The 13,179-nt window shown below is 42.1% G+C and overlaps 1 protein-coding gene across 2 annotated transcripts in view; it reads right to left on the bottom strand.

Annotated features, from left to right (window-relative positions):
* The window catches only part of kiaa0825 (KIAA0825 ortholog), a 124,936-nt gene that overhangs the window by 97,449 nt on the left and 14,308 nt on the right, over positions 1-13,179 (bottom strand). Inside the window, exons 6-10 of one of the 2 annotated variants that reach the window (XM_086076597.1) lie at positions 12,739-13,063; positions 3,924-4,091; positions 1,344-1,426; positions 1,025-1,276; positions 175-452 (exon numbers count right to left, since the gene is read on the bottom strand). In XM_086076597.1, the coding sequence (XP_085932723.1) occupies positions 175-452; positions 1,025-1,276; positions 1,344-1,426; positions 3,924-4,091; positions 12,739-13,063 (1,106 nt within the window). The remainder of the gene's footprint in view (positions 1-174; positions 453-1,024; positions 1,277-1,343; positions 1,427-3,923; positions 4,092-12,738; positions 13,064-13,179) is intronic. The other variant, XM_086076598.1, reaches the window with a different exon arrangement.

Genomic DNA, 13,179 nt, shown 5'->3' with positions numbered 1-13,179 from the left:
AACTGAGGAAGTGTGTAAGACTCCAGAAGGATAATTTGAAAATGGGAAAACTTAGATTGTTGTTTGGATTTTGAATTTATCTTTTTCTGACACACCTCATACACTAAAAGCACAACCTTGTTTCTCTCTCACTGGCAAGCTACACGGAACACATATTGTACACCTTCTACTTACACTTTGGCTAAATTAGCGGTTGAGTCCTTCAGCCGTGCATGGTAGCGCTCCAATCGTTGCAGTACGTAAATGCAAGTGGCCAACAGAGCAGGCAGGTTCCTCAGTGGGAGCGAGGATGGGACTTCCAGTGCTCTCTGCTCTAAACGGTCCAGCACAGCTAACGCTGCCCGGCTACATGCCTCCACAAAGCTTGATTGAACCTCCAGCAGGGAGCTGTCCCTGCAGGCCGCTGCCAGGGGTAGCAAAGCATCCAGCTCATCAACCACTGGAACACAAAACTGAGGAGAAAGAGAAGGTTCTTGTGTAGTAAAACGTACTGAACATACATATCATCGCTACCAGGCTGGTCTTGGCGGTCTGTCTGTGTGTTTTTGAATGCAAATGCATGCATGTGTAACCTTTGTGGTGAAAGGATCTAATCTTTAAAACATTGACCTACATGTAAATATGTTGAACAGTTCCTGCATGGGCAAGTTTGACACTCATAAGCAATGAGACCCACAAATACTGTCAGCGCCTTAGAGGTGTCAAGAAACGCAACAGTCAAGCGGTGGACATGGAAATGTGAGCTGAATACAGGTTAAATAAAGCCCAAATAAATCGAATTAAAAGTGCATTGCAGCGGCCAATGCTGCAAACAGTTGCCATAAGCATGTGTGAAAATGCTATATGGCAACACAACATGTACACATTTGCGTAAGTTTACACCATCCATATGGTGTTGAGTCAATGCCGGTTGACCAGATACTAGAAATAGTACCTCATTTGTCAATGGAAAAGTGTTATTAGTGACTATATGGTGCTGTGAAAATACAGGCAGTAGATAAGTGTATCGTGTTTTGAGGCGTACCTTGGCTACCATGATAGGAGTGTCTCTCTCTGAGTAGGTGTCCAAGTTGCCATCAGTGACATTTATGCTGCCATCATTGATGCCCCCGTGTCCACTTAAATTTTCCAACAAGAGTGAATAGTGACCCAAAGAATGGAGAGTTTCCTCCTGCTGAAGACTCTTGCAACAAACGTCATCCAGCACCACTTTGACACAGTGAGCCATATGAGGAGCCAGCCCACTAAAGGCTGACCTCCAATCAAACTCTAAAACCTGCAAAAGAGACAAATTCATCTTGTTAGGTTCTGTTTAGGTTCTTAAAAGGGAGAAAATAACCCACCTTTGGTGTGTGAAATGTTGGTGTTGGGAATATCGTGCCTATTCCGGTCATGTTTAACTCCTCTTTACCCTTTTTCAAGATGCCTACACAAAAAAAAAGGGTTGCTTGTTTATGAAGAAAATATTAATCACGATTATTTTGGTAGTAATTGAAATCTCGATTAGGAAGATCTTTTTTTTGGTACAAAACAAGAGAATGTTTAAACTAGGTGTGTCAGGCGTTTACATTTTTTAATCGCAATTAATCGCACGACTTCGATAGTTAACTCACGATTAATTGCAAATTTTATATCTGTTTTAAATGTACAATAAAATGTACGATATATCTTTTAGTCATTGATACAGTAGTTCCATAGTTAAAATTGAGTTAAAATTAAAAAGATGTACTGTACTGTAAAAAAAACAAAAAAACATGTGATATTGATTTGTGTTGGTCCTTTTTCTACCCCTAGATGGCACTATTGCATTTGTAAGACATTGTTGACAGCTAATTGCATTTTTGCACATTCAGAGCTGTCTAATCTTTAACATGAATAAACTTGTGAAATTATGCACATTTTTAAAATTGTAAAATACAACTTGACCCCAGTCGCCCCAAATATATGCATCATTATTACATTTGGATGTGGATGTGTCTGCTGCGGTGCGGCTGGAATTCCCTTAGTACAGACTTTCCAAGTAAGGGGCGGTCACTAATCATGCGTTAAAAAATTAGTGGCATCAAAGGAACTTTAAATTAACAAAAAATTAACACACTAATTTTGACACCCCTAGTTTAAACGTAAAAATTAAGACAACTCTTTGAAACATTATAATTATGCAAGTTCCTTCTGGATGAAACAAAATTTATTAAATTAGTTAATAAAAAAAAATGTTTTTAAAGTGCAATGTATAAATTTAAACAACTCAGAACAACTCAAAATTTGTATTAATAATCTTTTGTTTTATGATTATGCTAATTTTGTAAATGTGGAGTGTAATAATTGAAATTGTAATCTAATTTCAATTGCTTGCACAGCCCCCTACACGAAAACAGAAGCAAATATATAAAACTAACTGTGCCAGAGTTCATAAGATGCCATGAACACCTCATTGGAGGATCAAATGTCCTACTTAAAGAAGGCTGTGTGGCGTCAGACTGCTATACTGTAATGATATGCTGCATGATCATTATTCCCAAGGTGTAACATCAAAGCAACTGTATATACTGTCATTTCAGTTATTCCAATGTCGACTCACTGGTCAAAATGGGATGTGGTAACCAGAGAGTATCAGTAGAATAGCTCAAAGGAGGGGGCAAGAAACAGGTGGTAGAGGCTAATGGCGATGCCATTACAAGTCTAATTTTCAGGGTTTAGAATCCAATTCAACCCAGATGGCATAAACTACAGTCTGGAAGGGGTAATTCCGGGAGGGGATATTATGTGGATGTGTGTGTGAGTACGTGTGGAGGGGTGACATGAGACAAGCATACACGATGTTGGGCTGGGTTGCAATTAAAAAGCATGCACATCAAGGCCAGAGTATCCTAATCAGTAGGCGAAGAGTGAGACCCCAGGCGAGGCAATTTAGGCGAACACGAGTGCATGGAATGGAAGAAGGAGGAAGCAGCCAGCACATCACTTTTTGACCTTTAAGCCCGTTTAATGAATTTCTGGTAATTAAGCCATTTGATTGCCTCGAATTAATGACTTGGATAACTGGCCTTTAAAGGCTGTTTACCTCTCAGTAAATTGAGCCTTTCTGCAAGTCTTGTTTTTATAAATGTAACCTTTATGGAAATTATGACATGCACCAAAAACACTCTCCGTTATTTCTATGCTCTGAGAGTTCAACTGAGAAAGGATAATAAAGGGGAAAATCCAAGCTGAAATAAATTCCTTCTAGACAGTTAGAATGGCACTCAATAGAGCCCAGACCTCTGCCAAGGCTGATGAATAAAGCCGGTAGAAACCTTCCTCCAAGTTTAATGTCAATAACGCGAAGAGTCATTTCAAACGTATTCTGCTATGAATAAAAAGAACTGAATCTTCTTGTGGAATAGCCCTAAATCACAGTTATACTCCAGTCATGTAGGTGACAATAATGTTCATTCTGAAGTAGTTTCAATAAACCAAACAAATGAGACATTTTTGGCAAACCTGAGTTAAGCACGAGGGATGAACGTTTGTGATGCTAGTGAATGTTGATTTCACGTTAGGGTTAATTCAAGGTCGCAGCATTTCCTAAACATTTTCTGAACAGCCTTATTGGTTCCCTAAACAATCCTATTTTCAACTGGATCAAAACTGTCGCAAGGAAATTTGGTTTCAAAATTGTCCCAACAGGAATGACCATTACAATTATTTAGAGAACGTTTAGGAATAATTGACTTTTTTTTTTTCCTTTTTTTACGAGAAAGTAATTTTCTGTTATTTCACAGCATATTTCTGGCACCCGAGATGCTGGAAAATTACCCTTTTCTAGTGATTTGTTTTTTTACAGTGTATATCTGCACTCATTATGTACTTAACTGGCATAGGTATGAAAAAAGTGGTATCAAACATCCCTACTTATTATCGTGAATCATATGGCATGTTACCTTTTACAGACGGAGCCTCCCCTGTACAATTAATGAAGGTCATGTTGGTTACCATCTCTTTGACGTTGCTTTCATAGGCCAGCAGTGTGCAGGCCAGCTGGGTTAAGGCCCTCAACTGGTGGGAGGTCAAACTGAAGCTTCTACTTGTCATGGGAGCCTCCATTGGCGCTGTGGAGAGAATGAGGTGTTTGTGGGGATGTGTAACTGACACAGATACAGAGAAGTTGAGAGCCACGCTAAAGTTTACAGTTCAGTAACGAATAAACAATTTCATGAAAGTAGGTTTCTGACATGCGCTCATCAGAAAACACCCACAACCCGCAGCCTTGCCTAGCACGACACCTCTTATAAATATCGACCCATTCATGTTTTCCCAATGCACCGCATAAACAAAGAGACAGCGAAAATATGCAAAACTCGGCACCCCCACCAAGTCACACATGCACATCCATCTCTCTTGGTACAAAACTTTTTTTTTTTTTTTCCCTAACCCGACAATGACCCCTTTGGCAAATATGGATTTCCCATTTTGGAGGCTGCCAAACACATCACCCGGGGGATGTTCCGCATTAAGTGGGAGAATGGGTGGCGGGGAGATGTGTTGCCATACTCCCAGACACATGCACAAATACTTTGTGTTTGCCTAAATGAGCTCCATTGCAAAGGCATCTGGGACTGGATGAGCTCAGCATTAGCCTTGACTCTCAAAGTGCTGTGATGATTGAGAGGGAGGATGAAAAGGCAGATAATTGTAACATCACAGCCCCTGGATGCTAATGTCATTTTGCCATATTGTTAAACAAAATCTGACAATATGACAACACACTGTCCCCAGGAGTTCGTCTCTTAATCACGTTTGAGGTTTGACCCGCTCATGATGTCTGCGTGATTATGAGATTATGTTTGTGAGGGTTTTGCGGCTTTGTGGGCATGCTGTGTTTATGTGCATGTAAAGCTGGTCATTTTGAATAACTTAATTTAGAGAGGACACTTTGGCACACATTTGCACATGTCGCTCTTGGATTATAATTGCCATACTCGAACCAGACTGTGGCCACCACGGAATATAGCCTGACCTCAAGTAGTTTGTTGGTGTTTGCAATTGTAAGCGTACACATCTATTTACGTGCATGTGTGTGCAGGCATGTACGAAATCGCGTGTGAACACCGGAATGATTATTTGGTGTGCGGCCGCATTGGTGTGTATGTGCAATTAAACTGCATGAGTCTGCTGCTCGGCAACTCTTCTGTAATGGGGTCCGGTGGGACAACGTGCGCATGCTGCATGTGCACACTGCACACGCGTGACCTGGCTGACACCCACGTGCTTGCCTTTGCCTCACCATCTCGCACATTCATGCACGCAACACCAATCATGTCTATTTGTGAAGACACCAACACATCAACTTGGAGTGTAAACAATCCAAAATGGATGAGGCAGGGACACGTTGCAGACCGAGTGGCTGGATTCTCTGAAATGACTTCTCAAGCCTGACCACTAATCAGAACATAGCGTCTTTTAACCATCACTTCATCACTTTTCCTATGCTGGTCATCAGCTTTTCTAGAGCAGTTGTTCTCAACCTTCCCTATCAGTTTAATGCACCCTTCTTTATTGAAAATAAAGACATAGGTATAGGGTTTATATCGTGGCCTTTTCATCGAATGTGGCTTTGAATTCAGAAAGCATTGTGTTCTTGTATTCCTAATCTGCTTACACACCTTAAGGAGTAGTCGTGCTGGACTGGAATTGCTCAATTTGGCATTGCAAACCATGCACATGGGATGCTGACTGACTCCATCATTCAACTCAACTTTGTATTTATCGAGCACTTTAATTAAAACAACCACAGTTATTTTCTTAAGATGGAACCCAGGGGCAGCACAATGAAAATAGCAGAGGCCCCAGAATTGAACCCTGTGGAACACCATACAATACAGTGTTATACAGTACATGTGAATTCATGTGTCACATATTGGGTACTTTGTTTTTGTTTTTTTGCTGGACATAGTTAATATAAAGGGATTTAAATAATACAGAAAACGTACTATCACAACAGCCATAAATTGACTACTAAGCGCACCAAGTTCCCTACAGCACAGCATGATCACCAGCAGCCAATGACGACCAAGTGCACAGTCAATTCTGTTGCATACATTTCACTCTATTTAGAGTATAGCCAAATAGACCGAGTTTTAGAGTAAAGTTTCCATTTGGAAGAGAGTAAAATAAAGAATTGGGGGGAAAAAAGTCACTCAAGAGTTGAGGAACAAACTCACGACCTTCAGCTTGGGAGATGGCCACACTACGACCTGAGCTGTGCCACTCCTAAGAGGAGAACAAAAACATTGTTTTGAAGATTACAGCTGACACGAGCAATATACCCCCAACCTGAAGTTTGTTGACTCTTTTTTTTTTATTGTACTCTCTTTCAAGTGTACATTTTACTCTAAAGTCTCTCACCAATCAGCTGGAGTTTGATCAAGCCCAGGTAATGAACCACTGTTCTAAAGTATCATACACTAATTTGGTTCCCAGCATCCAAGTCCATTTAGCACCCTCCCTGAAAAACACGCATAATACTCCACTTGTCCATGACCTTGATGTTTAACAGGGCCCCCTTTCCCCACCTCTCCTCCAGCTCGCCAAGCTATATCAGTATTTATTGTTGTCTTCCCAGCCAAATAGCCCTATAGCCATAGCTGTCTAGTACACTGCCATCTAAACCTCATTATACCTTTGTCACAACAGTGAGGGCAAATGGAAGCTCTCAAAGCAGCTTGATGGAGAGGGTGTGCTTAAAAGCACCCAGGTGTGTCATACAGCATTGTGAGTAGCGTGTCCCAGAGAGCTGACCGACTCGGGGCACGAGCAGGCAGAAGGGTTCAGCCAAAGGTCAGTGTGGTAAGAATCAATGAGGGACGGCTGTTGCTGAAAGCGGGCAAAAAAATATGTTTAAATAAGAGAGATCATCCACACGATGTGATGATGTTCTTCCAGACAAAAATCAATGCTTCCCTATATTATCCTTTATATCACAACAGAAGCTGACATATAAATAGTTCAGTATGTGCAGGGGGAGAGCATGTGTGTGTGTCCAGTCTCAGTGTGTAGCTTTTAACAATGACAGTGTAACACAAACAAAACAAACAAACAAACAGAGCAGGTATTTTTGGCGAGCCATCAGTCTTCTCCTCGTCTGCCTCTCCTGTGGGTTCCACCACTAGGCTTAATAGCACACACGCATACTCGCACACTGTAGCATACACACACACACAAACTGCTCTTGACTGGCAGGGAGCACAGACAGAAGGAAGAAAGTAGAGGAGGTGGTGGGGAGAGGGAAACGGGGAAAGAGAGGGAAGGAGAGAAGCGGGAGAAAGGGAATTCCCTTAGCAGTTGTTATTGATTCCGGTGTTTACGGGCGAATAGTTTAATGCCGTTTACAAAACAGAACAGATGCAACCAGTGAGCAAAAAGGTAAACAATTGCTGTGTGGCGGGCTGCCAAATCCCCAGACTGATGTATTAAACTCACGATGAAGAGCATTTCCCCTTTGGCTGCACTTATTGCCACTTCATTTCCTCTTAGCTCACAACACACTCTCCTTCTTGGCGTCTCGCTCTTTTCTCTCACACACTCACATTTATCTGAGGGAGGAAAAGAAGATAGTATGCTTTTTGCCGTCTGGCTATTTTCTGTCCTTCTGTGACCCATGAGGCCCAGTTCTCCCTAACACAGCCATTAGTAAGGGAATTGCATGTGTCTGACATGGCCGAAAACCAATTATGAGACACTTTCTACCAAATGATACCCAAGTCTTTGGGGAATGGGCAATCATGCAATAATTTGGCCACTGATTTAATTTCTTTCCAGCATAGCGCCTCACACTCGCTTCCCCATTTTGGCTCTTCCTCTCATTCTGCCTGTTGGATGTGTAAATCGGACCACCGGGACTTTGTCCTGACCCCCTCTTGCCACATTGCCCACTAGCTTCTATACATCCAGCACATTGGGCAAATGGGCGTGTGATGCGTGCACTTTACAGGTGATTTCTGGTGCATGTTTAGCCACAGTTGTAATTCAATGAGGTAGAAGCAGCTCATAAAGGCCAGTGAATTGTATCCCATCATGCACAATAAAAGGTCAAGGTGCATTACGTATTATATAAATTCATAGATGCCAGCTGTACAGGAAATGGGCAAAGGGTAAGCAGATTCATTGATATCACATATTAAACAGGTGATTGATACACCAAAACGAACTCCAACATTCCAGGTCAAACTCCATAATTCTGAATCAACCATTAAGGGGAAAATAAACAAAGTACATTTTGGTGTAAATTTTCATCTGCCAGTCTTTAAAAAGTCTGACCTGCTATTTTTTCATAACCAACAGCTTAAACATTTAATGTTCCAATCTTGTTTTATTGTACAACATTGATCAATACCTGTGAACTGTGTATTAAGTAGTTCTCGCAAATGAAAAGCCTATTAGTCATCTCGCAACAGAAGAGGACACTGGCCGAATTTACAGACCTCTGTGGAGGGAGATGAGATCGATGGACAAGATCGGTTTTATTCTAAAAGATCGGCCCATCACCCATCCCACAAATTAAGGTAATTGCCGCTGAAACCGATCCCGGCCGATCGATCGGTGCACCCCTACTAAATTACAGAACAACTACTCCCTCAGAACTGCTTTGATGCGGAGCATATTGGGAAGCAAAAAGTGGCTACAGTATCCAACTTTGGCTTTTTCGCACCTTTGTTGTGTCCTGCTGAGTATCCAACCTTGTGCAATCATATCACCGGGTGTCAAGCAGAGTACTATGTGTACCTTGGGTGCACCTGTAAACGAACGTGTGTGTTTGTGTGTCGGTGAAAGTGCGTGGAAGGAGGCTATAAGCCACAGTGGATTGGCCCGCTCGGCCCTGTGACAGCTGGGCTCCTCTTTGTCAGTTCCGGCCCACTGCTCTCCCAGACAGCCTTATTATGGGAGACTTCCTGCTGTGATTCCCAAATATGGATGCCGACACATGCACACACACATAAACACAGCAACCAAAGCCCTGGTGGTCCTTCCTTGGGGCTTTGCCCACCTAGGGCGCAGCAGAAAGCTACCTGTCCTTCACGGAAGGGTACTGTAGCAATACTTGATATCTGTATTGAGTTGGCTTGTGCGAAAAGAAGGATTGTAATGGTTAAGAGTGACAGGGGAGTAATATTTGAGAATGACAACTACTTTTTTATCATGTGTCTGTCCTTGTTTCTCTTTGTGGTGTGATGGCACTTTAATTTCATGTCAATCTCTCCTACTCTACTTGACCCAAGCAACCTGCACAAAGAACACAGAGGATTTGGCTACGGGAGCCTTTCATTAAAAAAAAAAAATAGTTGTTCGGTGCCCTTGCTTGCATTATTATTTTCAAGTCTTCTGTGAACCAGATAGACTCTTTATCGCAACGTGCGGGCTGCTCTCGATAAGCTCGTCATTTTTGTCATTGCTCTCTCAATAGAAGCTAGCAGAAAAGTGTTCATATCCTTGAGCGTTTTCAAAAGTAATGCACAAAAGCCCATTGTGGTCACATGGAGGGCAACATTAAATGGCAGACATAATACACATCCCAATGGGGTGGGAAAGATAATTGTCTTTGATTTCACTCAACTTACTGAAAACAGCCTCGTCGTACTCTACCAGGATAGACAAACATCTCTAAACCGAAAGCACCACACACACACACACACACACACACACACACACACACACACACACCCAACACACATGCTCAGGAGTACATAGAAATTGCACAGAACCCCCACCATTTTCCTCACACATAATTACATGGCAGGATGCGGTTGCACGTCCCCGGCTGACAGTGTGTATAAACTCAGGCAGAGATATGATCTAGTGAGGAGCTGCTCTTATTAAATATTAACAAACGCCATTCCCAAGTAGCCTCAATCCCCACAAGCACCTCCACTGCCAGGCAGCGACTCAGCCGAGCTTCCTCACGTCACTACACAACCTCTTTCCCCACTGAATAGGCTGCTGCGCTTTCACCAAGAAAGAGTTCAAAGAGCGACAGAGGGTGAGGGGGGGGGGGGGGGGGGGGATATGCTGGGGGTGAGTGAATGTGCTCGTTGTACATGTTCAAACTCAATTCATTTTTTTTTTATCTATAGGGACCTGCCAACGTCGTCATACGGGAAAATTAGTGAAAGTGGAATTCTAATCAGCTCTATCAGAATGGGGTTGCAAAGTGTTTGAACAGAATTTTAAAAGTTCGCCTTCACCCCGTGGACTATTGTTAGGGAATAAATGAGATGTGTGCATGCAGGGAAGTTGCACAGAAAGTCTTTGATGTTCATGTGACCATGCATGCATACTGGAATGTCAATTGGAAATTGAATGATAGATATATTTTTTTTTAATAGATATAAAATGATTCTTTATCAGGCAATTTTCTGAGTAGGCCACATTTGATCAAAGGTGACTGAATACCTACATGCACTCATGTCCACCCATATAACCAGCCTAAAAAAATATATATGTCTGCACCACCACACCCGTCGACAAATTTATAGATAGATATTTTTGGAGGGCATTGAAAATTGCCACTAACCCCAGGCATTTAGTGAGCTTTGCACACCACTGCTCTTGGGGATGGACAAACAAAGACATTTTATGTATCATTACTGTTCCTTTGTACAAGAAAATCAATGATCACTTATGTGATTTTTTTTCAATTAATTATAAATAGTGTACTTCATCATGCCGTCATTGTTTTATACCTTAATATGATTTTTAATCATAAAGACTAGGGATGGCAGAGTACTAATACCAGGTATCGTTATCAGGTTGACCTTATTTCGAGGTATCGGTACTCGTTTTACGACCAGGAACTAGAAAATAGAAATTGGAAGAATAGAAAATTGTCATTCATTTCATGCAATTTTATAGAAAAATGCTATATTAGGATATCTATGTCATTGTATTTATCAATATTGGTACTCGTACTGTTATCAGTCTGAAAAAAGATTACTATCGAGCATCCCTATAATAAATGTTATTACAGCATATGGACATTTTTCCTTTTTCTACCTATGAAAGGACATACGCAGACTGCAGGAAGCGCGTTCGTGAACGTTAAAGCCTTCACATCTGTCTAGGTACAATGTCAGCGCCTGCCTTTGAGGCAGTAGGGTTAAAAAGAGATGGCAGATCTTGCCGTTGAACGCTGTTAAATGGTTCAGTGGTTTGACAGTGGCTGATGCTACAGACATCGCTGCTCCCTTGGGAGCCTGCAGAGTCTCCCAGGCATCGCTCTTATCAAAATATACCTACCGCCTGCCTCCACTGCAGGAAGCAACAATAACGCAGCAGGGGAGGACAGTGACATCTAACGAGTCATCGGATGCTTATGAAAATAGAATCATTTTGTGTTACCGTAGCCGTAATTGTCTTGACAATTATGGGCATAGCCGTAATTGTCTTGACAATTATGGGCGTAGCATACAGTATAGACAGTAAAGTGTGAAAGCAGATTATGCATCGCTGTTCAAACTGTGGCTCAACAAGAGCCACGGGCATTTGGGTGGTGAACATGGGGGTTCTCAAGCTTTTTTGGGAAAGGGAAAAGAAAGGGGAGGGTGATTACACAAAATGTAATCCCAGCTGTAGCCCTCAAAGCTGTGTTGCAGCTGATAGTTAAACACACACATACACACACGCAAACACCTCAACTGAGCGCAAGCAAAACTGCACAACACAGGTCCCTCGTTCCCTTTGGAGCCGTGTTCTGCCTCCGGTGCTACATTTGACGGTTTGTTGAGCGGCACGTAGGTGTGTAGCCTCCGCTACGTTACGTGATCAAACAGGCCGAGTGACGCATGGCCAATTATCTTGGCTGCCTCCTCTCATCTCACGTTTAAGCAGAGGGGAAGGCGAAAACCAAAGAGAGAGGGAGAGACAGAGGGAAAAGGCGAGGCAAGGCTGCCGGCGTGTTTATCCAAGAATGGCAGATGTAAAGACGCTTTTCGCGCTGTTCCACAGGGAAACTGACATGTGCACAATTTTTGAAAAAGTAAACAATGGCTCACATGCTTTAGATTTTGTTTGTTTGTGGCACAGCCTTACCGTCAGCAAGTCCTAAATAAGTCAATATGAAACAAAGGGAATATGCAGGGAATTAAGTATCAAAAGTACACTTTTCTCTAGTCTCAGGCTATGACATCGGTGTCAGTGCCATCACGCTGACATTCTGAATTTTCTACCACTCACCAATCTGCGCCGAAAACTATTGCAGCAACTCTTTTGTTTTCACTTTTTCGGTCCTATAAGACCATAACACTACTTGGAAGAGGAAAAATGGTTTGGGTTTAATTTCTCATTTGTGTCCTCCTGAATGGACTTGACCTTGGATATGCTTCACAGTCCTTACCTGTTAAAGATTAAACGCGTATTAAAAGTGTTTAGAAGTAGTTTGAGTCGAAGGAGCCTTGACCTCAGAGGTGCTGCACCGCTCTCTTGCTTGGTGAAGAGAGGAGAGTGAGCCAAATAGGAAGGAGGAAAGCAATTACAATGGGAATAGTTACTGACAATCACTTTCAAGGATCTTGGCTCAGAGCCTCACACACGACAGTTGGAATGTAATGGAAAAGTGAAGATTAAGAAAAGAAACCTTTAAAGGTTAATGATGGTAAAAGCAGTGTAGCACATCTAAATAAACCCCTCAAAACAGGACTCAAACAAAGAGAGAGAAAATAATGAATTAACTCAACAGTGTTAAAAGAGGAGTACAACGGTACTTACCAACTGTTGCACGAGACTTTGATGAGTATCTTTTTATCTTGCTGCGGAGCATAGTGTTTTCCCGCAAGGCTGTTTCACATTCTCTCTCCATCAGGCAGGACAATTCACTCGCTACAGGGCGGAGGTAGGATGCATTTAGAAAGCTCAAGATGGCGTGCGGCTCAACTACTCTCGGAAGGACGTGGAGGTCTTCTGTTAGGGCCTGGGTGAAAGCTGGGACCACCGAGCGGAAGGCCGTAGACACTCTGTCAAAGCCAGTTACACCACCTGGACTGGAAGACATGGCGGAGTGCAGAAGAGCCAGCATGGCTTGGCCTCTTAGTCCCTGGATAGAGAAAGCCAAAAGAAAATATGTATATATATATATATATATATATATATATATATATATATATATATATATATATATATATATATATATATATATATATATATATATAT

The sequence above is a fragment of the Leptonotus elevatus genome, chromosome 5, assembly GCF_054856555.1.
Source record: "Leptonotus elevatus isolate MCC_2025b chromosome 5, RoL_Lele_1.0, whole genome shotgun sequence".
NCBI classification, from domain to species: domain Eukaryota; kingdom Metazoa; phylum Chordata; class Actinopteri; order Syngnathiformes; family Syngnathidae; genus Leptonotus; species Leptonotus elevatus.
Note: the sequence above shows the minus strand (reverse complement) of the source record. Positions and strands in the feature narration are given on the sequence as shown.